General features: G+C 36.0%; 1 protein-coding gene across 8 annotated transcripts in view; it reads left to right on the top strand.

Moving 5' to 3' along the window:
- PCDH7 (protocadherin 7) overlaps positions 1 to 24,318 on the top strand; it is a 535,818-nt gene that overhangs the window by 64,301 nt on the left and 447,199 nt on the right. Inside the window, exon 2 of one of the 8 annotated variants that reach the window (XM_009206643.4) lies at positions 2,780 to 4,629. The exons of the other annotated variants lie outside the window; for them this stretch is intronic. Within the exon in view, the coding sequence (XP_009204907.1) occupies positions 2,780 to 2,857 (78 nt within the window). The 3' untranslated portion in view covers positions 2,858 to 4,629. Of the gene's footprint in view, positions 1 to 2,779; positions 4,630 to 24,318 lie in introns of those variants that run through there. 8 annotated transcript variants of the gene reach the window in all.

Genomic DNA, 24,318 nt, shown 5'->3' with positions numbered 1-24,318 from the left:
TGTGTGTGTGTGTGTGTGTGACTTGTTGCCTGGGTGATAGAACAAATCCAGGAGAAAGGTTGAAAGGCAAAGACAAAGGCCGTGTCTATACAACTTCAGCTGAATTGGACCTGACTGAAAGATTGGTTTGGTCTGATTTACTAGAGCCTATCTCCTCAGTGTCTGTGATCTGAAAATTGCTTCTAGGGCCATTTTAATTAGCTGATTCAAATCAAAACCAACACATCCTGGTAACATCCATTTCTACTCTGACCCTCACCAAAGACAGTTTTCAGAATGGTGATTCCTAAGTAGTTGTGTATAAACTCAATAAGTGATTCAAGATAGGCACTTTTTGTTTCTAAACGTTAATCTTTAATGGTGAGAAAAGAACTTATTTCTTTTTGCTTTAGTGACAGGTGAGTATTAGTACACCATTGCATTTGTTCAGCACATCACAGCTTAAATCACAAAAATAGAAGCCTGCTCTTATGTAGTTAACCTACGAAATGAGAGAGTTTCTGTTCCTCAATAACATTTTAATAAGTGGACTTCATTATGCTGCATAGCAATATGATTAATATAATGTTTAAATGCATTATATTCCTGGGGATGCTTTTAAGTTAAAAGTGTAAATCAAGTCCTGAAGATAAAAATTAAAACACTTGACACCTATAATTTCCTATATTTTTTAAAAAATTGCTTTACTTATTTATTCATTTATTTACAACCTTGCATAAAATTTTACATAGTATCTTTCCCTTAAGAAAAGAAGAGAAATACTATTACAGGAGAAGAATTAACAAGAGAAGCTTAATGAAATTTTAGGTTGTTAGACTAAATTTAAGAGAGAGATGGGAAACAAAGGGGGCAAAATGGGATGCCAGTAAAATAAAGAGCATTTACTATAGTTTGAAAGAAGTGTATTCCATAATCTAAAATATGAGAAACAATAGAAAGTCAAAGGTAACCATATGATTTCAAAATATTAAAATTATATATGTGATACTATGATATAACAAGTAATATGATTTCCCTAATTGGTTATTTCCAAATATGCATTTATTCATTAATCCAATTTTCAGGGCTACCAACAATGTGCCAACACTGAAAAGAAACATTAAATACATGATATTTGCCTTCATAGACCACATCGTAGCCTTGTATAGAACGTGATAATTGAATGAATAACTTCACAAAAACAGTTAAATAGTTGATAACCGCTATGGAATTATATCATATATAGGAAAAATGCATAATAGGAAAATCTAATGTGGTCCTGGTATACATTACTTTAATGTAGTTTTAGTTGGTTAGTAAATAACACACAATATCAGAAAGTTTGAAATATTTAGCTTTCATCTATGTATAAGGAATTTTAAAATTAAATGTGCAGTGATATGGTTTGTGTAAAATAAGGTGAACTATCTGAAACTAAAAATTTAAGTCATAAACATTCACTTATCATAGATGCCTTGATAAATGTGTTCTGCCTTATGTACTTAGCCTGAATATCCCCATATGTATTAATTTTCAAAGCTGCTCGAGAAACAAAAAGGTATTGTTTTTATTTCTAGAAGAAGATAACATTTACATTTTAAAATTGAGACATATTTTAATGCTGCTTAAATTTATGCAGCTAATATTGATAATATACTGTCAGAGCATTTTAATACATTTTATTTTCTTTAAACGATTAATTTTAAAGTTAGTCATTACTTGTTTTATTACACCATTTACTTTCACAAATAAGTTGGTCCAACATTCAGTGAAATAAGTCATTAATTTCTTTTTTACTTTGACTGTGGTGTGCTGATGCATTCTTACATTGGAAATCAACTGGAATATTTCTCTTCTACTTATCCTAATTCTTAAAAATAAGTACTTTGGGCAGCAAAATGTACCATGTTTACTCTATGAAAGTGATTTATTTTTTATTTTTTGGCAATATTCAGACTTACTAAGATTTTACTGACATCAATTGCACCACCACCGAATTGGAAAAAGACACTTTGTGTACTTTCTAGCACTGAAAGTAGAAATTGGCCTGTTGGTCAGGCACAAGTTCAGAGAAATATTTAACACTATTTAAAACTGACATTAGCACCAAAATATTTTGAAGGAGTTTTTATCATAACTTTATTTTTCCAAACTAGAAACAAAGTTGGGAAACATTGCCCTTTTACAGTCATGACTTTGAAGAGGGGAGCAATTCATCCTTGACCAGAGAATCAGCAGGCCATTTGTTGATAGCATTTATAACTTGACCCGATTTCTATAGAGAAAGTAAGCTATCTAATTATTGCATTAAGAGACTAGAGCTACTTGGAAGGGTGTGAACATTCAGATCCAGCTCATATCTCTGAGATCTTAGGGATGTGCAAGTTGTGAAAGCAATGACAGCAAAGTTACCATTTCATTCTTGTTTGTATTTGTAATATAAATAAAGCAAAAAACACTTCCCCAGCCCCTCTTCTTTTGACATTTCATAGCCTTGAAAAGCTTGAACTCTGAAACACACTAGATGCAATGTTTCTTATACCATGCAAACATCTCTTGTCAGAGATAGCATCCTTGAGATCAGCCAGCTGTATTGATTTGGATGCCCCAGGGCTGTTCATTGTAGTGAGGACTGTTATGTCTCTATAGCTTCTGAAAGAGGTTATGGCTACTGCAAATACATCTTAAAGAAGGAAAGAATACTATCAGCCAAGACGTGCAGTCCAAGCTTTGGAACTAGGCTGGCAAAACCCTACTCACATCCCTGTAAAGCAGACATATATTTTTGTATTTTTTATAGGTGGATACATTGCAGACCACGAACCCCTCTGGCCACATTGAGGAATCGTGTAAAATGAATGTATGTGCTCGTAAGTGAAATACATGCAGTGTTCCAACTCAATATGTTGGATCCTCATAGACCTGGATTTGTCTTGTGTAAAAAGAAATCGATTCCCAAGGGGCAGGATCACTAACTGATTAAAATGAAGCTTTGATTTTGAAGAAAACAAACAAAAAAAGCTTTAAAGTAAGATCTCTGCAAAATGGAATCAAACTGCGCTTTGCAAACAAGTGAAAAAAATCAAGCTCTCAATATGGAATAAAGGAGGGATGTGAGAGAGGTTTTGCAATCTTATCAATTACTGTGGAGAAACAGAATCAGATACCGCCATACTCAGGAGTATGAAAAGAAGAACAGGAAATTCTTTTTCTTCAGTTTGCACTTGAATGGACTCAAGCAAAGAGTGCAGATATGTATCTTGTTACTGTTTATAGTTAATAATGTGGAGATTAGTATATATGTGATTTCATTTGCCTTGTTTGAACTAATTGGATGCATTATATAGAAATCACCTGAGCCTGTGCTAGATCAACAAAGAAAATGGAAATGTATACCTCAGGATTGAAATCCGAGAAAATTAGACAATTCAATGCTATTTAATAAGGCATTAAGAAGAAATACTATTGCCAATCAGGGAAAGTGAGAATCTAGTGAACATGAGAGGAAATAAAATTTAGGTCATTATTACACTAGTTGAAACACAATTTATGATGGTGTAAAAGCAGAATATAGGTCACAGTGTATCTCACAGACATTTTATACAGTTTCCAACTGAATTTAGGGTTAACTATGTAAGTGTTCAAGGAGTGTATGGCCATTATATCAATAGGAAACTGTCCTTTTAAATTTGTGGTCCTATGCATTTATATATGCAGAGGAGGGCCTTTTTTAATTTATTGAGGATAAGTTGCATGCTGGAAGAACCTCTTTGCATTACAGTGACTTGCTCAGTTGAAGATACTGTATAAATATAAAGTCTAATTTTTGTATGAGTGTGAGGGTATGTGTATGCATTTGCGTGTGTGTGTGTGTACAAGTGGAAGGTGGTAAAATTTAATGATTAGCATTTGCACTTTGGTTTGTTACCTAGAATGTAAAGAGGTAAACTGTCTTAAGCCATTCTGTTATCATTATTAAAGATTATTGTTCACAAAGGAGGCACTTTTAAAATAGAATGGACTACTTCAACAATTTGCCAATTAAATATAATATTTAATGCAATTGAGCTATTTAAATTAAGATGATACCAATGGCTGAAAATAATGAGAGTAGGCTCATGTGAAATGAGTCTGCAGACAGTTGGAAATTCATAGTGTCCTCCTTCAGGCTGTTTCAAATAGCGGCAGGATGTGAATCATGGGTGCTACTGTAGAAAAGAATAGGGAAATAATCTATGCTCTAATTATAACATTTTAATTCTACCAATAAGTTACATGTGCTTTTCCCCCACTTTCCTTCAACCTGAGTTATATAACATGTAATCATATATTAACATAAATAAGGTAGTGAATATTTAAAACAGATTGACATATTTTTTGTAGTCATCATGTGCCATAATAATTTTGAAACTGTTGTTCTCTGCAATTTGTACTTATGTCTTTTTATCTTGCCAATTAACTTTATAGTTCAAATTTTTACCTCTTCTTTCTATGTGACAATCAACTGCAGTTGGTACCCTATCTATAATATTACAGGGATTTTTGTCCTTATTTATGCTACTATAATAAATTATAAGTCAACAAACTGTATAATTCTATTGTATTGAATATTTTTTGTGACCAAAATAATAAAAAAGCTACTTTATAAAATGCGTATATTTCCTATTTTAACAGTCTCTTAAAACATAATGGGACATAAAATAGGTTCATATTGCTGGCTTTTGGAATACACTCTCTACAGCTTTACGATTGGAGAGAAAACAGTTTATCTTAGACACTTAAGATAAAAAGATTTGACTGAGCTAATTATGAGACTGTGGAGAAAAGCACTCTGAACAAGTCAGAAGTCTAGATGTCAAATTTTGCTGTGCCACTAAATAGGCAGACATGAGGGATACATTTTATGAGTTCACGGGTATTCGGGCTTTTCAATTGGGTTTTGGAATACACTATCGATTTTAAGATCATTTTAATTATTAACTTCAAAGGTTTTGGTAACTTAGAAATGTTTCAAACAGATACTTAATATTCGTCACCTTATAATCAATATTGATCGATCATATTAAGAGAATCACATGTTGGTTTCCACTTAAATTGACCCCAAGCACAAGACCAAGAGACAGTATGAATTGATGGTTGTTGCTACCTCACCATTAGTTTAACCTAATGGAAATATGTACTGAGGTATAAGTTATCGTGTTCTAGGATCGATAGGTCCCCACCTAAGTTAATTGTAGCAAGCAGTACCCAAGTAGAAAATCACTCAATTTGTAACAGAGGAAACCTTTTTGTTCCGCATTGAGTTGAATGCATTGCCTGGCAGAATATTGAAGTGCAAGAACCAGTTTTTCTTGCTCTTTACCCCTGCAAGGATTGATCAGCACATGAAGGTCTCCTTGACTTCAAAGGCATTTCTGGACTTGGATCAGCCTGATTGAGTTCAGAGGAGAAGGAAACACTAGCCCCTGATGTTTATTGCTGTAGGCTCTTTCATCTAATAGTAATTCTCTGCTTTAGAAGAAGCAACAGGCAGAGAAGTCTTATGACTTAAAATTTCACGATTAATGTTTACTTGCAAAGTGCCTCACACAGAAAATAGTGCTTTTATTTTAGTTTCCTGCTACTACTCCAACTGTGAAAGGTCAGGGAACCAGTAGGAAGCAAAATGAAAGCATATATAGAGGGGTTTTTTTTTTCCTTCTTTGCAGCAATGCTGACTTGCAAAATAGTGTCACTTTCATAATCCCAAAGGTGTCGTGGATAATCTTCAGGAATCCTTATTTAGAGCACTGGTCACACTGAATTTTTTTATTTAGGTGAATTTCTGGCCATTGATGAAACTGAGATAATGATATTTAATTTTGTCCCATTAATTTATTTTCCTTAGAAGATTAGATGAGAGACTTGCAGACTTGCACCTACCAAATCTCTCTTATGTCCCCCTGTTTCTAAATAAACCTTCTACCCTTTCCTCTTGCCTCTATTTTGGGGGAAAAAAAAGGAAGACTAAACTTGGCTCAAGGAAAATGGCTGTCTACAGCAGAAGAGCAGCTGTGAATGAGAATCGCCAATTGAAAACTTATGTGCAGAATCCATCATTAGATGTGGATTCACATGAATAAAAATGTCACTAAAATATAAAACAAAATCTAAAATATGCTATTAAGGATCAAAACCTCGCTTTTGGTTTTAGTTCTTGTTATTTATTTATTTTTTTTGAATGCTATTATTTCACTTCCCTGTTTTGGTAAATATAGTTTAGTTGAACTGATTCTAATACTTCCTTGATGATTTTATAAACTTAAGTTACAGAGTCAACTCTGTAGAGGCGATATATTAATTGCTCTCTTAATATTCTTATTAACCTCCTGAAGCAGATACTATTATTTTCATGACACCCATCTTGCAGATGAGGGAAGTGAGACCCAGAGTTTCAGTAACTTGTAAAGCTACAGAACTAGTAGGAAGTGGAACTGGACTTTGAGTTCAGAGGTCACACTGAACAGGCGGGCCTCAGAGCTTTGATGCCAAATAGTAATTAATAAATTGGGAACTGTGTAGGGATGCAGAGAGGAATTTTGTGGTTCCTTAAATCACATATCCAGTAGCTTGATGGATTCAACTTGCATGACTTAGATGGCAAAGGTACTCAGAAGTTCTAGCATACAGAAATGTTGGGTGAAGATGAAATCTGATATAGAAGATCTGCTTTAGGCCATGTGCGGTGACTCACGCCTGTAATCCCAGCACTTTGGGAGGCCGAGGCAGGCGGATCACGAGGTCAGGAGATGGAGACCATACTGGCTAACATGGTGAAACCCTCTCTCTACTAAAAATACAAAAAATTAGCCGGGCATGGTGGTGGGCGCCTGTAGTCCCAGACTCGGGAGGCCGAGGCAGGAGAATGGCGTGAACCCGGGAGGCGGAGCTTGCAGTGACCTTAGATCGTGCCACCGCACTCCAGCCTGGGCGAGACATGTCTAAGAAAAAGAAAAAGAAAAAAAAAAAAAAAAAACTGCTTTAAATATCATAGACAGGGCTGGCCTTGGTGGTTCATGCATGTCATCTCAGACTTTGGGAGGCCAAGGTGAGAGGATCAATTCAGGTTCAGAGGTCAAGACCAGCCTGGGTAACATGGTAAGACCTCATCTCTACAAAAAGTGAAAAACAAAATTAGCTGGGTGTGGTGGCACGTGCCTGTAGTCCCAGATCTCAGGAGGCTGAGGTGGGAGGATTGCTTGAGCCTGAGAGGTCAAGGCTGCAGTGACCTGTGTTCACGGCACTGCACTCCAGCAAGAATGACAGAGAGAGACCTTGTCTCAAGAAAACTCCAAAAACAATAAATAAATAAATAAAGTAGACAGAAAAAAAGGGAAATTCTTTTCCAATTTACCCGCTTTGTAGGCTTAACATATGTTCCTGTACATATGTAGTATTTGTGTCAAAAAGCATTTTGAAAATGAGTATCTTGCCGCTGGAACCCATATGGAATGAAGAAAATAGCAACTGCATTCTTTGAACAGGGAGAGTTCACAGCCTAATGGGGACACAGTCATCCATGCAGGCTAGTTGTTACAATGCAGTGTGCTAAATGGCAGAATATCATAGTGATTAAGAGTGCAGGGTCTGGAATTCAGCCTGCTTGGGATTGAAATGTGGTTCATACATTTACAAGTTGAGTGAACTTTGGACAAATTACATCTTACTGACTCCATTTCTTCATAATTTATACGAAGTTATTAACAAAAATTAATATTTACCTTATAAATCAGTTATGACTGTTGATTAGATTAATCCAGGCTATGTGTGACCAGCATAAGAAGAATTCAATAAATGTCAGCAATTATTAATTTTCTTATTGTTATTTCTATATTTAACATATGACTAGAGTGTAGTAGTTGCTGACTTAGATGCTCATGGGCCAAAATAAACCCAATGTCATTGTCAAAAGGTGAAATGCCTATGGAAAAGATAACCCTGATCTTTCAATATTCTCTATATGCTGTTGTGTGAAACTCAGCAAAATTCAGCAGATAAAAGTTCTCCAGTTTCTGGTCTGCTATAATTCAAATCTTGTAGCTCTGTGAGCTGTAATTTTTTTCAGGCATAGACAAGTGAGAGGAAACTCTGAAAGCCAAAATCAAATCTCTGTCACAAACCGATGATGAAAGTTTCCAAAAAGGTCAAAGAATAATTTTTGAAAATCACTTTATCCACAGTCATAAGGGTATATACAAGTTCCTCCGACTATTAGTAGCATAAGAATCGTGAAACCTGAGAATTATAAATTATCATATTATCATAAAAAGATAATGCTGATTATGATAACCAATTCACAAATAGGTAGTTGTTATTCTTTGCAAATATTTAATGTGTCTATTATCCTTGATGAGGATTTTATTTCAAAAGTTTTTCATTAAATAGGAAATGTGCTGTGTTTATTAAGTGATAAGATTTCAGTGTATGAACAGAAACAAAAATGCTTGCTCAATTGAACTGGATAACATTTAATATCTGAAAAGTCAGTGGCTTTCATTGGAAATAGTTAACTAAGAGTATTTTGGAGAAGATAAAATGAGCAACCATTGAGAATGTTCAGTTTTGCTTGTTTGAAACTACTTTTTGAAAGAAATATATTGATTAATAATTGTGACTGGAATATGTTGCTCTCAGAAATGGCTCTCTGGTCTTGGGATACATAGTATCATGTGTGAAAATATGAGAAAGTTATATTTTAACTTCATATCACAGTTTAGCAACTGAGCATCAGAAAAGAACAAAATCAACTTCAGATTTTCATTAGATGACAAGCGTCAATAATTTTTACAGATTTTATGAAAGGGCTGGCTACTCTATTTTTATGGATGCTAATACCACCACAATAATCTATCTTATGCTGCTTTTTTTTTTTTTTTTTTTAAGTTCCAATGAAGAGTTAAAATTATGGTGATTCAAAATGAATGTCTTAGCCTATATGGTTCGAAGTTAGGGGAAAAATTAACATTTCCAATTTTAAGAGATTGGAGCTCTGAGATCAGGTACAGCTCAGTCTGTTTTCTAATTGCTACTGCTCAATTGTGTCAGTGAAAATTCTATCTCAGTAGGAGCTGAGGGGGATCCAGGTCTCTAATCTTTCTTTTCTGTGTGTCTAGCTGTTACAGGCGGGTCAGCGTGGGTTTTTTTCTCCCCTATGTGTCAGACTTATGAAAGAAGCAGACGTTTGGTATGTGCATTCCAGAAAGATCAGAAACTGGCTGCCTCCCGATAATACATTTCGAGTGGGTACAGTATTCTAACATTCTGCTGGTTGACTTTTAGAAAACCCTGCGTACTTATTACATAAAAATGTATGCCACTTTTTCAACCCCAAATTGAAACCTGATTGTTAAAGTTACGTAATTGATAAAAATTACATGTTAAGAAAGACACTGGTAATATTAAGGATACAATCAATTTTATCACGTGGGCCTTTTAAATAAAAATCCTTTGATGAACAGTCACATAAATGCCTTGCTATTTAGATTGAGAAGTTTGTGAAAATGTTTATGAGGCTTACTTCCAATTAGTCCTACTTTAAGAGTGATTGTATTCAAATTAATACCTAGGAGAATGCAAACACAGAACCTTTTTGTCTTTCAATAGCCCACTTTAATACTAGGAAGAAATGCAATATGTATCTTGCACTACTGCTTAGTAACTGTGTGCTCTTGTCATTTGAGATTAACATTTGGATTAAAGAGCATGATTAGAAGATTCTAAATTAGTAGTTACCAAGTTGAAATGACACAAAAGTTAAAACAAAGTAATACAACAGTCTATTTCATGCAATTTATTTCTTATACCAGTTAATTAGCACTTTAATTAGCATGATGTTTCATGTTGTGACCTAAGCCATTGTATTCCCAAAGGGTTTAGTGAAGACAATTAAAAAAGAAAGAAAGAAAGAAAGAAAAAGCTGCAGAATTGTTGATGGCTGTGTCACATACCAGCAGAATTAAATATAATTCTTCACTTTAAAACATGAGAATACACATATACTTTGGTCCTGAATTCAGAACAGGTTTTTTAAAAAGGCATTTTGATGGTATGAAAGACTTTCACAAACTTGAAGCATATTAAATAACTATGTGTGCAATAGCGTTAAAGGAACTACATTTTTAATTCCAAATGACCACAAATCAATGTCCAAAGGATTCACTTAGATAAAGAAGTACCTTTCACTATTTTGGGAACAAACATAAAAGATATGTATAACGGTAATCATGTTTTTGAATAATAATGTGATGCATAGGAGTCTATCAAGGCCATTGAAATTACTTACAAAGGGCAGCATTCTGGAGAGTCACAATGGAACTCTGCCTTTGGACAGACCTGAGGAAAAGAAATAGGCAGCTTATAAGTCATTTGTTGCTCGCAGGACATAAAAAGGTTCTCTCATCTCTCCCCTCCTCCCCTCCCCAGTGAGAACATGTTCAGGTTGTGTGTGCTTGTCTTTTTATGTGAGATAGAAGTTTCTGCAGAGCCAAAGACAGTCATCTGCCAGAAGATTGGTTCTGCCATTTTGCAGCAGCATGAAAAATGGCCACAACAGTTGTGAATATTGGACTATAAAACACAGCAAACCTCCTGAAGGTGTTTTTCTCTTGATTTTCTGCTGCTTACTATTCAAAACATGCAAAAAATAAAACATTTTAAAGATCTAATATCCAAAGATTCTGTCAAGCTTGCTTTGTTAATCACTGGAAGCTGTTGGCCTCCTGTTTTAGGACTGTATAATTAAACTATTAGTTTCCTTTGAATTTGTATAATACAGTAGGTCCACAGAGGACTCTTATTTTCACTCTTAAAAACTGTTCCATAACCTCTTTTGGCAGTTAATGTACAGGTATCAGTTGGAATTTCTTTAGAATTGTTACATAATTCACAGATAATTCATTGCACACAGAGCTGTGTATTTATGGAAATCTAAATTCATTGTTATGCAAAACCTTATAAGAAGAGAGAGATTTAAGTTTAATTTTTTTTTCCTTGTCTTTTTTTTTTTGTTGAACACATAAATTCAAATGCCTCATGTTTTGTTTAGTAGGGATTTTTGGCAAATGACATACAAAGTATTTAAAAATTGTACGTTTTTAATTTTTAATACAATCGATTGAAAGTTCTATTTTGTAAAATAAGAATAAATTTGAACTTGTGATAAAAAAATTATCCAGTAGATATTTTTGTTGAGACAAACACAAAGGTGTGTGATACCTACATTTCTTTGTAGTTTGATGGCACGGATATCATTAGACAATCAGAAAGTTGCAGTTTTATTTCTGGTCTGATAGTTAAGTGATAATGATCTGAGAGTGATCTTTCAATTTAAATACATTTATTGGGTATTTAAATTACTATATTTCCTCCCTCTTGGATTTTCTATGAAAATACGTAATTTAAACCTATATATGATTTATAAATTAAAAGGCGAATTATTTAGATCACCGATATGGATCAGTCTTTGAGACTTTGGGGAGACTTAATCTCCCCTGTGTTTATTTATTTGTTTGTGTATATGTTGAGATGGAGGTCTCACTATGTTGCCCAGGCTGGACTCCAACTCCTGGACTCAAGCAATATTCCTGCCTCAGCCTCTGGAGTAGCTGGAATTACAGTTAAATCCCACCTTACCCAGGTCTCTCATGTGTTTACATGAATATAATAGCACACTCTCATGGCATTATTTGGAAATGTGGGTAAGTGAACATTTCACATATGACATGCATAATAAAATATATAACACAGCACGGCCTGGCATACAGTCAGAAACTGTAAGTCATAGCTGTTGTTAAAGAAGGCTTGGAAATGTGACACAGGTCACAAAGCTACTCACTTATTGGTTGAACTAAGATTCTAGAAGTGGTTTCAATGCGAAGAGAACATTGCCTGGCATCCAGTAAGTGCATCTAGGTACTATCCGCTATTAAAAACAAACACATATTTTCCGAAGGTCTTACACCAGTCACTAACTACGCTGGGATGAGAATTGCAAGTGTGTCTGACTTTAAACCTCAATTTCCCTAAATGTTTGTAGGCATCTAAGCTTGTTATTAGAGCTATTTGTTGGTATATATTTCACAACCTTGATAAATATACTTGCTGTTTACCAAGACTTTGAAAAGGTATGTTTTTGAATTGTTTAGAGTATACAAACCTGCCCATAAACATGGTAATATTTGTAAACAGGAGCATAATAAAAATGATTAATGATCAAAGCACACACTGAGTTGGGATTGTGAGAATAAGAGTTTCTATATTGTCTTTTAATATAGAAACTATTTATTAAAACAAACACTGAAAAAATATGTGACAAGTTTATTTTCTAGTAGACTTCAGCAGAGTAATTAGGTAAGTTCATGTTCTCGCCTCCATTTTTATTTTTTTGAATATTTGGAATTATATTAATAAAAGGTGTCAGGTTGTTGTGTCTATGAGAAATCCCTTGAAAACCTTGACACTCTTTTCTCAGCTGTTGCTGCATCATTATTCTTGCCATTCAATTTTGTTTAACTGTGAGGTGTAGGAATGCTTTATTTCAGTTTTCTTCCAATATTTTACTGCAGTTTTTCTTATTAACTGGTTTTTCAAAGATATATTACAGTTGGATCTTTAGATTGACTACTTCTCAGTAGGAGGCCTAACGGCCTTCCCCAGTAGTCACCGTTATTTAGTGTTTAGTCTGAATTTGAAATTGGTAAGCCCTGATTACTGTTATTAGCAGCCGTTTCACTTATTGTGCCATCTAGTAATATTGTATCATGGAAATAGGTGTTCTTTAAGAAAGCAAGAGTTCTCTCTTTCTATGTACTGCTGTGATAACTGATCAAAACTATGAAATACAACAGATCATGGTTAGGCTTGAAGAGCTTATTTGATCTGATATTACAGTCTGTAGACACATTACATGTACTGGATTCAGATATTACATAGAAGGCTAAAGTATTCCATACACTGCTGCCTCAGCTTCTTGCAAGGACAGAACAATTTACTTCTTGTTTGAGTGTGCTCAGATATATCCAGTGCCAGTTTGCTTTTAATACATACATTTTAAATTTCTTGATTTAGAATCATGTTCTTCTAGTTCTAAACTCCCTCTCCCACTTTACTTTCTGTTCTTCTTCTTCTGGAACTCCATTCTCCAAGTAAATCTGGTAACTTTCAAAGGCCTTTACCTGCTTTACACTTCCCTGCCAGCTTATCCTAATCCATACTGTTATCTCTTCTGCAATTCTCTTTCTAATGTTACATGAGTAAATCCTACCTGCCGTTTTCTTTTACTGAGCTTTTTCTAATTATTAAGTTGTTAGTGCTTTTTTTTTTCCTTCTCTCTTTCTTTTTTTGAGATGGAGTCTTACTCTGTAGCTGAAGCTGGAGTGCGGTGGTGCGATCTCGCCTCACTGGGTCACTCCAAGCTCTGCCTCTCCGGTTCACGCCATTCTCCTGCCTTGGCCTCCTGAGTAGCTGGGACTACAAGCTCCTGCCACCACGCCTGGCTAATTTTTATATTTTTAGTAGAAATGAGGTTTCACCATGTTGCCCAGGATGGTCTCGATCTCCTGACCTCATGAACTGCCCGCCTCGGCCTCCCAAAGTGCTGGGATTACAGGCTTCAGCCACCGTGCCCAGCCCACTTCCTACTTTTAATAATGGAATACTGTGTGCATGCTAGTGTATATGTATGTGTATTTCTTTATCACACCATAACGTCTTCACTGGGAAGATCCTGGTGTAATTCATATTTACCTATCCTTCTTTCCCAGTTCTTTGCAGAGTGCCTTGCTTATAGTAGATTACCAGATTATTTACTAAACAATGGTTGAGGCCGGGCGCGGTGGCTCAAGCCTGTAATCCCAGCACTTTGGGAGGCCGAGACGGGCGGATCACGAGGTCAGGAGATCGAGACCATCCTGGCTAACATGGTGAAACCCCGTCTCTACTAAAAAATACAAAAAAACTAGCCGGGCGCGGTGGCGGGCGCCTGTAGTCCCAGCTACTCGGAAGGCTGAGGCAGGAGAATGGCGTGAACCCGGGAGGCGGAGCTTGCAGTGAGCAGAGATCCGGCCACTGCACTCCAGCCTGGGCGGCAGAGCGAGACTCCGTCTCAAAAAAAAAAAAAACAAAACAAACAAACAAAAAAAAACAATGGTTGAGTTCATTTGATGCTATAAATTGGAAAATTATGCATTTTCTGGGGCATGCAATAAATATTTACAGAGCTCCTACAATATATTAGATGTTGTGTTTATCACATTCTTAAGAAAATATTAAATGCTGGATCTTACAGTTGAGTTAACATACGCATGTTTGTATACATATATGTCACAAATCACATGAATCTATAACAAATCATGTGAACTTCGTTAGAGCTTCGTGTTCTTTTGTGTTACTCAGGATCTACTATATTGCTGGAATTCAGTTGTTACCAAGATAAATGTGTTACCCATATGTGATAAATATACAGTGCCAAGAGTCCAGGCTGTAGTGGAGGACAAGTTGGCGTCCAGGCAGCATCATATAAAATGAGGCTGGAAAATGGATCAACATATCGTATAAAATGAAAGCGGAAAATGGATCAACATACTTAAAACATTGTGTTTAAGTTGAAGGAGATTCAATGTGAACTTGGGAGAAACGGGAGTCAGACAACACAGGTCTTTAAAGACACGGGAGTGGATGCCTTGATTTGTTAGAAGAGTAACATTCATGACGGCACAGAGGAAGCACTATAGAGAGAAGAAGCAAATAACCCTAAATATATTTGGGTTGTGTGCTTACTTGAGACATGTTTTCATTAGACTTAGAACCCTTGTGGCATTCATGACTATAATTTATGTAAGATAGGATGTAATAGAGACAATCGCATTTGGTCATTTCTAAGCACCAGTATGATGTTTGGTACATGAGATTTACCCCTTTAAGTCAAGGAATAAGTATAATTAACAACGAATGAGAAACATATTAATGCATGGTTTCAAAAATCCGTAGGCACAAAGCCATTCTGTGAACAGAGTTCAATTAAACTTAAACTATTTGTGTGTGATAATATGGCATAACTATAACATAATATTTTTAAAAAATTACTTTGTTGAATACTAACAGTTACAAGAAACTTTCCTTGGTGTTAAGCTAGGTTCTCAATGAAGTCATGCCCAGGAGGCTATCTTGATGTTGAAGGCTAAAGAACCATCACTAACGAATCCATGGCTTCTCATTTCTACCTCTATCCTTCTCTGAACTAACCGCTCAAGCTATAAACTGATTTTTATTTCAGGCTATATATTTTTTTTTAAATTTGCAGCATATTACTAATTTTTAAAAATAATTTGTTTGCTTTTGTGCTTCCTGGTTTAAAAGAAGAATTTATGCTGCAAATAGTACGAATATGAGTTACACAGTTCTGTAGTTTATAGGAGTCACTGTTTTCTTTTGAAAAATATATGAAACAATTCATATGATTTCATTTGTGGTAAGACAGTTCTGGCAGTTTTGTGACAGTGAAATTTTAAGGATCATCAATATCGGAGACATAGTCTGTAGAGTTACTTTTTTTCCTCCTTTCTTTTTTCACCTTTAATTCTAATTAAAAGATACTCTACTAGACTAGATGCTTCTGCCTGGATGTTTTCTGTCTGATCTTTGACTTACAATCAAGGAAATTCAGCTTCAGGCTGTTAGAGCTGAAAGGGCCTATGGCATGCTAGGGGCTATCTAGCATTTCAAAAATTCAGAACCCCTGTCCTATGAATAACATTATAAGTCCTATTAATGTATAGTACTTATAATGTTAAATTTTCCAAGAAAGACACCCTGTAAAGTGATTCTGTATTGTTAAAGCCATTCTTAATATTCTGTATAATGCAGAAGTTGCACATAACATATTTATGTAAAGTATTTAACCCATGGTTCTCTAAATAAATATTCACACGCATATAATTTTCAAAATGCCTGGATTACACTATATCATACAATTTATACAAAATCCCATGTCAGTCACATTCAATATACTTTAACATCTACTTTCTTATACGTAATTGTATATTTATCTGAATTTTTTATTAGTTTTCATAAGTGTCAGTGGGAATATGGTCTTTAACATTGCTGTTACTCATGATGTGACAATTCAAAATTTATTTTTCTAATTGAAAGAGTTAAAAGTTTTCTTTTTAAAATTCACTTAGAAATCAACGTTTCCTTACCAGACTTATTATTATGAAAAAATGTAATCTGTAATATATCATATTTTTGGAATTATCTTGTTGCATATCACTTAAGATTTTTTCAATTCTTAATCTGCTATTTATGAATATAACATTTTTTTTTGAGACGGAGTCTCACTCTGTCACCCAGGCTGGAGTACAATGGCACGATCTTGGCTCACTGCAACCTCCACCTGCCGGGTTCACGCTATTCTTCCACCTCAGCTTCTTGAGTAGTTGGGACTACAGGCGCACACCACCACACCCTGCTATTTTTTTTTTTTTTTTAGTAGAGATGGGGTTTCACTATGTTGGGCAGACTAGTCTCGAACTCCTGACCTCATGATCTGCCCACCTTGGCCTTCCAAAGTGCTGGGATTACAGGCGTGAACCACCGTTCCCGGTCTATGAATATAACTTCTATTTACATCATAAGTAAAGTATATTAGGGATCCTAATGTCAGTGTGGAGTCATGAGCTGACTTGATCGAAGCATTAACCAATGGAGTGTAGAAGTATAAAAATACTAGATTATTTTGGATATACACTCACAAACATATATATACACACATACATTTGTATATTTTTTTTCAATATGGATTTTTCTTCATATATATGTTTCATATATATATTTATTTGAAAATGTATTTTTTTAACTTGAAGTATCACCAGAGGGCTATAATCACTCAACCATAATTGCAGAGTAGCTACTTTATCCCAGGCACCGTGCTTGATGTTGGGAATTCAATTATGTGAAAGAAAATATCTGTGCTCTCAAAGACCTCACTGCCATGAGAGTTAGATGTGTTGTAAGTGCTATAGCAAGACAGAGATAGGCAGAAAAAGTGAGGATATTTGGGAAAGGTTTAATGATACAACAACCTTTTGAGTTGAACCTTGTAATAAATTAAGTTTCCTCAAACTAGGACAGAAGAAAAAGGCATTTCAACTGGATGAGAAATCATGAACAAAGTCATGGAGGTATCAAAGTTCATCATTTATTAGACAAAAGGCACATCATCCAGTGTGGTTAGAGTACAGGGAGCATGGGATAAGTGACTAGATGGGAACTGGAAAGAGAAACTGGACTTAGCTGGAGATGGGCTTTGAATTTTTTTGCCTAGGAGTGTGTATTTATCCTATAAACATTTGGAAGTCATTGAAAGTTTTCATGCAAGAGATAACAAAATACCTGTTTTGGGAAGTTGGCTGTACTGATAGAGTGGAGGGCAGTTTATGGTGAAAGCCCTGGAGGGAAGGATGCTTGTCAGGGGACTAGTACAGTCTGATGAAGTCCGCTTATGTGATTTTGATGCCACACCCTTGGACACTGACCTTGGAGACAGATCAAGAATCATATGAATGGAAGGATATAGACTATTTGGTAGGTGGTTAGATGTTGGGAAAAGATTAGATGTTGGGAAAAAGAGAAAATAGTAATGGATAAGATATTTGCTTCGGATTTTAGTTTTGAACATTTTAATAAGAAAGTAGAATGGGAAATGTGGGAGATAAACATTAGGAGGAAAAAGTTAAAAAATTTATTTACATTTCATGATAGGTGATTCCATGCAATTGAATGAAATCCCCAGGGAATATATGCATATGGAGAGTAAAAACAGAAGGCAGAATGGTCATCTTGATGAGCCATGGAAGGAGAGCACAACAGAAAAGCCAACGAAGTAAAGCTAGAATCAGGGGAAACTCATGATAGAAAGGAAAGAAGGAGTGTTTCAATAGGCCTGGATTCAACATCCTAATAATAATATCAAAAGCAACAGTAATAATAAAAATCAATCCAATCCCTGCTAGGCCACTAAGCTTTAAACTAAAGATATTACACAAATTATCTATTTAATCCTAATAGCATACTTTGTTTTAAAGAAATAGAAACCAAGTTTATCCGTTAATATTTTAAACCAAAGAAAGCTTCATAAATCATGAAATGGAACTCACAAGGTCCTACTGGAGGATGAAGAAACATGCACAGGAAAGAAAAAGGTATATTCCAGCTCCAGAGAGTAGAAGTAAATTGAGAAGTTAATAGGAACTATCCCTTTCAGACACTACTGCTGGAATGACTTAAATCCAATTATGTTAGTTTATTTAATCCCTATGCTCACTATTTAGATTCCAGAGAGAGAATGCTGCTGAAATATCCTGTTGGAGAAACTAGCCAACCTTTTAGTTAGAGAAGGGTAACATTTTTTGGCTAACAGTCCTACCAGGCTAAATTCAGTGGGAGAAAAGTATTTGCTCAAGGGAAAGCAGGGTGTCCTTATCAAAAGAAAGTAGAATAGAAGAATATATTCTACTTGTATTGTGTAAAAGTGACTCATGGGTCTTCAACTTAAATATGAGGATGCCAAATCTTAGTATAATCAAGTAACTTGCTCAAATTCATGCAGGTTAGTAAGTGAATGAATTCATATTAAAACCAAACTCCATCATTCAGATCAAGAAAACTAAAGTGAGAAAAGGCTATTTTATGTAGCATTACTAATAGTTTCATCAGTATGGTAGCCAGGCAAGAAAATTATTAATACATCAAGTTTTATGGAGCCAATTTTAAGTAAATTCTTTGCCAAGAATTTCTGCAGGAAAGAAAAGGAAAGAGCAGTTCGGCAATGGAAGAGGTGAGGGATGATCTCTTTTACAAAATAGGAAAACTTAGATAGGTTTGTGGATTGAAAAAAAGTTACAGGTTGAACAGGAAGGAGAAAGTACATGGATGAAACAAGATCCTATCAGAGGCAGGAAGGAGTGGAATTAAAAAGTCAGATGGACAAAAGAATAAGGATTCTTTTGAGATGCAAAATGAGGTCCAGATGAATAAAGATGCAGATAAATTTGGAGATATAGGGGAGGGAAGCGGAAGGGGTTCGCAACTGATAGGCTCAATATTTTCAGCAGTAAGAGGGGAAATCATGTGTTGAGGTTGAGGGGAATGAGGATAAGGGTGGGGATCTGAGGAGGGTGTGGTGGGAACAGCTGCTGTGTGGAATGGGAAGACCAGCCAAGTAGGAATGAGTAATAGGGCTGCTGAGCAGCTCTGAAGGTTCAGCTGACATCGGAAATCATAAATTTGTAGCAGAGTCAATCAGCATGGTTATTCAATTTTCTCAGGAACTCTTGGCAGCCCAGGAGGAGGAGGAGAGCAAACAGATGGTAGGACTGATTTGGTAATGGGATTGGCAAGGCAGCTGCGAGAGAAGGTTAAAGAAGGGAAGAAATCAATTGCACCCATGAAAGTGTGTTGAAAATGGTTTATCAGGGGGATCAAAATTAAGGAGAGAAGGAAGTCAAGCCAGGAAGGATTAGACACTGATAATTCAAGAGTGAAGCCGTGGAGGTCATTAGCCTTTGAAGCTTAAGAGGAGGTTTTGTGGGCATGAGTGAGTGGGATAGGTGATGAGAGAGAATTTCACAATTTTAGATATTACAGTAGAGCATTTTTTGTTTCAAAACAGCCCATTTTGTATCTGTGAGTGTGAATTACCAAAGTGAGTAGAAGTTACTGTTACTGAAATATAAGAGCAAAAGAATTTGAAACCGAAATAGGGGAATATGTCATCCAAGTCATCTAGAATCATGATGATTTATAGAAAAGAAAACAATAGGAACAAGAAAAGCAACAATAAAACACCAGCTGCCAAGTTATTCAAGTACATTTTTTGTTTTGTTTTGTTTTTGTTTTTAGTGACAGGGTCTTGCTCTGTCACTTAAGCAGGGGTATAGTGGTACCATTATGGCTCACCACAGCCTCAAACTCCTGGGTTTAAGAGAAACTCCTGCTTCAGCTTTCCTCACTGCTGGGACTACAGGTGCATATCCCTATACTCAAGAATTTTTTTTTTTTTATTTTTTGTAGAGACAGGGTCTTGCTATGTTACCCAGGCCAGCCTTGAACTCTTGCCTTTAAGCCATCCTCCTGCCTTGGTGTCCCAAAGTGCTGGGATTACAGGCATAAGCCCTTGTGCACAACATATGCAAATAAATTGATGCAGTACTGTGGATGACTAGATTTAGAAGACAGCTAGAAAGTTTGATTGTTTGTACCTTGTAAATATAAGACTTGCTGAACTAAAGCAGTGGATCTATGTCCCAGAATTGAATGGGGAAATCCAAGAGAATGTCCGACTTCCAAGAGGGACAAAAAATTACTATTTTTAGCAGCATTCTAGCATATAGTGAAATCTATGTGAATAAAACTTAAACAAGCTGATTTTCTCAAGCCCTTTTATAAGGATTCTGATCCTCCTCATCATGACAGAACCCTCATGACCTAATTGCCTCCTAAAGATCTCACCTTTTAATACTGTTGCATTGGGTTTAAGTTTCAACATGAATTTTGGACATGACACAAACATTCAAACCATAGCAGTGTTTAAAATAGGTTATATTACCATATGTTTAAATGTAAACTGGCATGACCTAGTAGTAGAAAGGTCCCTACTTCTACTTAGTAGACAGGAAGACATTTACCCACTTGAACATACTGTAGGCTAAATGCATATTAAGATTTCATGCAGGCCGGGTGCAGTGGCTCACGCCTGTAATCCCAGCACTTTGGGAGGCTGAGGCGGGTGGATCACGAGGTCGGGAGATCAAGACCAGCCTGGCCAATATGTTGAAACCTCATCTCTACTAAAATACCAAAAATTAGCCAGGCATGATGTTGCGTGTCTATAGTCCCAGCTACTCGGGAGGCTGAGGCAAGGGAATTGCTTGGACCTGGGAGGCAGAGATTGCAGTGAGCAGAGATTGCGCCATTGCAATCCAGCCTGGCAACAGAGCAAGGCTGTCTAAAAAAAAAAAAAAAAAAAAAAGGGTTCAGGCATAGGTATATTTTGAAATGAATTTAAGTTTTATTCTGCCATGTGAAGATGCAGAAACAACACACCCCATCTTGGAAGAAGAGAGAGCAGCCCTCACTGGCCATTAAATCTGCTGGTGCTTTGCTCTTGGACTTCCCGGCCCCTAGAACTGAGAAATAAATTTCTGCTTTTTGTAAACTACTCACTTAAAGATTATTATAGCACCAGAAACAGACTAAGGCAAACATAAAATACCTAACTAAAATAAGGTCTCTGACTTAGCTACCACCTCCAGTGACACCCCCTTGTTTCTGATCTCCTTCACCAAAACTTGTGAAAGTGTTGTCTGTCTAGTTGTTCTCCATTACTCACATCTTAAGATCTCCTTAATTGAGTCCTATGGGGCTCGTTTTGTCCTTTCTACTCCACTGGCATGGCTCTTATTAAGGGCACCAGATCTCTTTTGCTGAATCTAGTTGTCAATTCTGTCTCTTTTTCTAAATCTTGTCATTTGAATAGTTGTTCACTCCCTTCCCTGGAGCAGTTCGCATCACTATATTTACTTGGTTCTCCTCCTTAATTGCTAAGTACATCTTGTCAGTCTGCTACTCTGCTTCTAATAGATGTCTAAGTCTTACAATGCCCCAAGGATTTTGTTTGTATGTATCACTGTCCCAGACTTCTCCCTTGGGCTCAGTACAAGTGCTCAGTACAAGTACTTACATGGGTTTTCTATAGGTGAAGGCATATGGGAGGGGGTCATATGGTAGGTTCTGGTGCCAGATTCTCTTTGGCTCTTGTCACCTATTAGCTGGCTGATTAAGGCAAGTTTCTTAATGTCTGTACTTTAGTTTTCTCATATATAAAATGAGGATAATACTAAGAACTACTTCATGGGGTTTTGGGGAGGATTAAGAAAGTAAAAGATATAAATAAGTAAATATATATAAAAGTCAAAATGTTCTTGGCACATATTCAGTGCTCAATAACTGCCTATTATTAATTGTATTACAAACATAATAGAGCAAAAGTAAAATCATCGATTATTTTCCCCCTCAAATATTCTAGTTCATTCTCTTCAGAAATCTTTCTCATGAGTGAAGACTACTGACATCCAACCAGTTGGTTTAGGGTAAAAATCCAGAGATCATTTTTTGCTCTTTTCCCTCCTTATGCTATTCCAACCTATCAGTCATTTCTGTTATCTTTACTTCAAAATTTTATACCAAATCTCACCAGTGTTCGTCATCTCCTTCTCTAAACCATAGTACAGGCCACCAACATTTGCTCTGTTTTTCTGATACTTCTATGCTTCTTACAATACGTTCTCCATGGAGTGACCTCTCTAAAGTGTAAATGTACATGCAGGTTGAATATCCCTTATTTGAAATGCTTGGGACCAGAAGTGTTTTTGGATTTCCAGTTTTTTCAGATTTTAAAATATTGCATTGTACTTACTAGGTGAGCATCCAAAATTTGACATCCAAAATGCTCCAGCAAGCATTTCCTTTGAGTGCCAAGTTGGTGCTCAGAGATTTCAGAGCATTTTGGATTTCAGATTTTTGGATTTGGGATGCTCAACCGATATGTCCTTTCATTATTTAAAATCCTTCAGTGGCTATTCATCACATTGAGAGTAAAATCCAGTCTCCCAAATTGGTATAAGCATGTCTTGACTTAGTACTAGCCTGACTCTGGAAAGTCAGCTCCTTTCTCTCTCAGAGCTGTTCACTAAAATCCACTCTGACTCCTTTTCTGTCACTCAAACACGCCTAAAGATTTCCATTTTTTTTTTTTTTTTTTTTTTTCTCCAGACAGTCTCGCTCCCTTGCCCAGGCTGGAGTGCAGTGGCACAATCTTGGCTCGCTGCAACCTCTGTCTCCCGGATTCAAGCAATTCTCCTGTCTCAGTCTTCTGAGTAGCTGGGACTACAGGCGCCCACCACCACATCCGACTAATTTTCATATTTTTTTTAGTAGAGACAGGGTTTCTTCATGTTGGTCAGGCTGGTCTCAAACTCTTGACCTTGTGATTCACCCACCTCGGCTTCCCAAAGTGCTGGAATTATAGGCGTGAGCCACTGCGCCCGGCCAAGATTTCTCATTTTTAAAGGCTTTGCACTCATTATTCCTCTGCTTGGAACAATTTTTTGCCCTCAGGTCTTCATATCTGCCTCCTTTTCATTTAAATTTTATTTCAAATTCCATGTCCTGACAGAGGCTTCTCTGACTACTTTCCATCAAAATATTCTACTATTTTCTATAGCACTTACTAAGGTTTTCAGTCTTCAGTCTCTGCCCCAAACTTAATTTACCCACGTTGATCACCCACTTAAATCTGAAAAAAATAAGTGTCTATTGTAGAGTGTCACTTGTTTTACCTGATTATCTACATTTTCATCATCTACTTTCTTAAATTTTATTTTTGTATGTACTTGGCCTTGTATTTCACTATTAAACAGCACACTTGTATCTGCTAATGCATTAGGAATTTTGGAGTGGTAAGCATCTCTAGCCATCCTTTTCACATTTGCAAATGTTGACATGCATAAAATAGTAGTTGTTTTGGATCTGAATTTCTCATGAAGAGCTACATGTTTTGGGAAAATTGAGCGGTTATCCTTTTCATATATTTAAGAGCTCTGAAAGAATTACTAAAATAACCTGAACATTGTGCTTAAGCCTGGAAATATTTCCCTTGAATCACAAATTCTTTTATTAATAAGGTTAATATATCAGAAGATTGTTTGTTTTTATCATTAGTTTCCAAAAGCATAAACAATAAAATAAAAAAAAAAGACATTGGCTTCCTTATACTCACTTTGCTTCAGAGCACAGCAATGCATAACTTATTTCTCATTATTTTTGAAGCAATGATACATATTTCTCTGGGACTCTGTTTGTTATGGACCAGGACATTGACCACGGAGGCATGTTCATGGATTACTGTTTAATGATAACAGCAATACAGATGAGGATATTGGGCTTTAAAGAACTGCGGTCATGAATTTTCCTCTGCAAAAATAGAAAGACTCTTCCTCAGCAAAAGTAAAGATAATGTTATGTTTGCAGTCTCAACTCCTTATAATCACTTAAAATTTTAAGGTAAAATTAGGCTTTTAATGTGTAACATGAAACAACAAATATTCTATTTTTGAGTTCTGGTTGCATCTTTAAAGATATGATGGAGCAAAGGGCTAGCCCAGCACATATTATCATGGCCAACATTTATTTGTGGGAAAAAAAGGAAATTTGGTGGTATGGGCACACTTTCAAAATTCCCATTGA

The sequence above is a fragment of the Papio anubis genome, chromosome 3 (genome assembly GCF_008728515.1).
Source record: "Papio anubis isolate 15944 chromosome 3, Panubis1.0, whole genome shotgun sequence".
NCBI classification, from domain to species: Eukaryota; Metazoa; Chordata; class Mammalia; order Primates; family Cercopithecidae; genus Papio; species Papio anubis.
The sequence above is the reverse complement of the archived record's forward strand: the minus strand, read 5'-3'. Positions and strand labels throughout refer to the sequence as shown.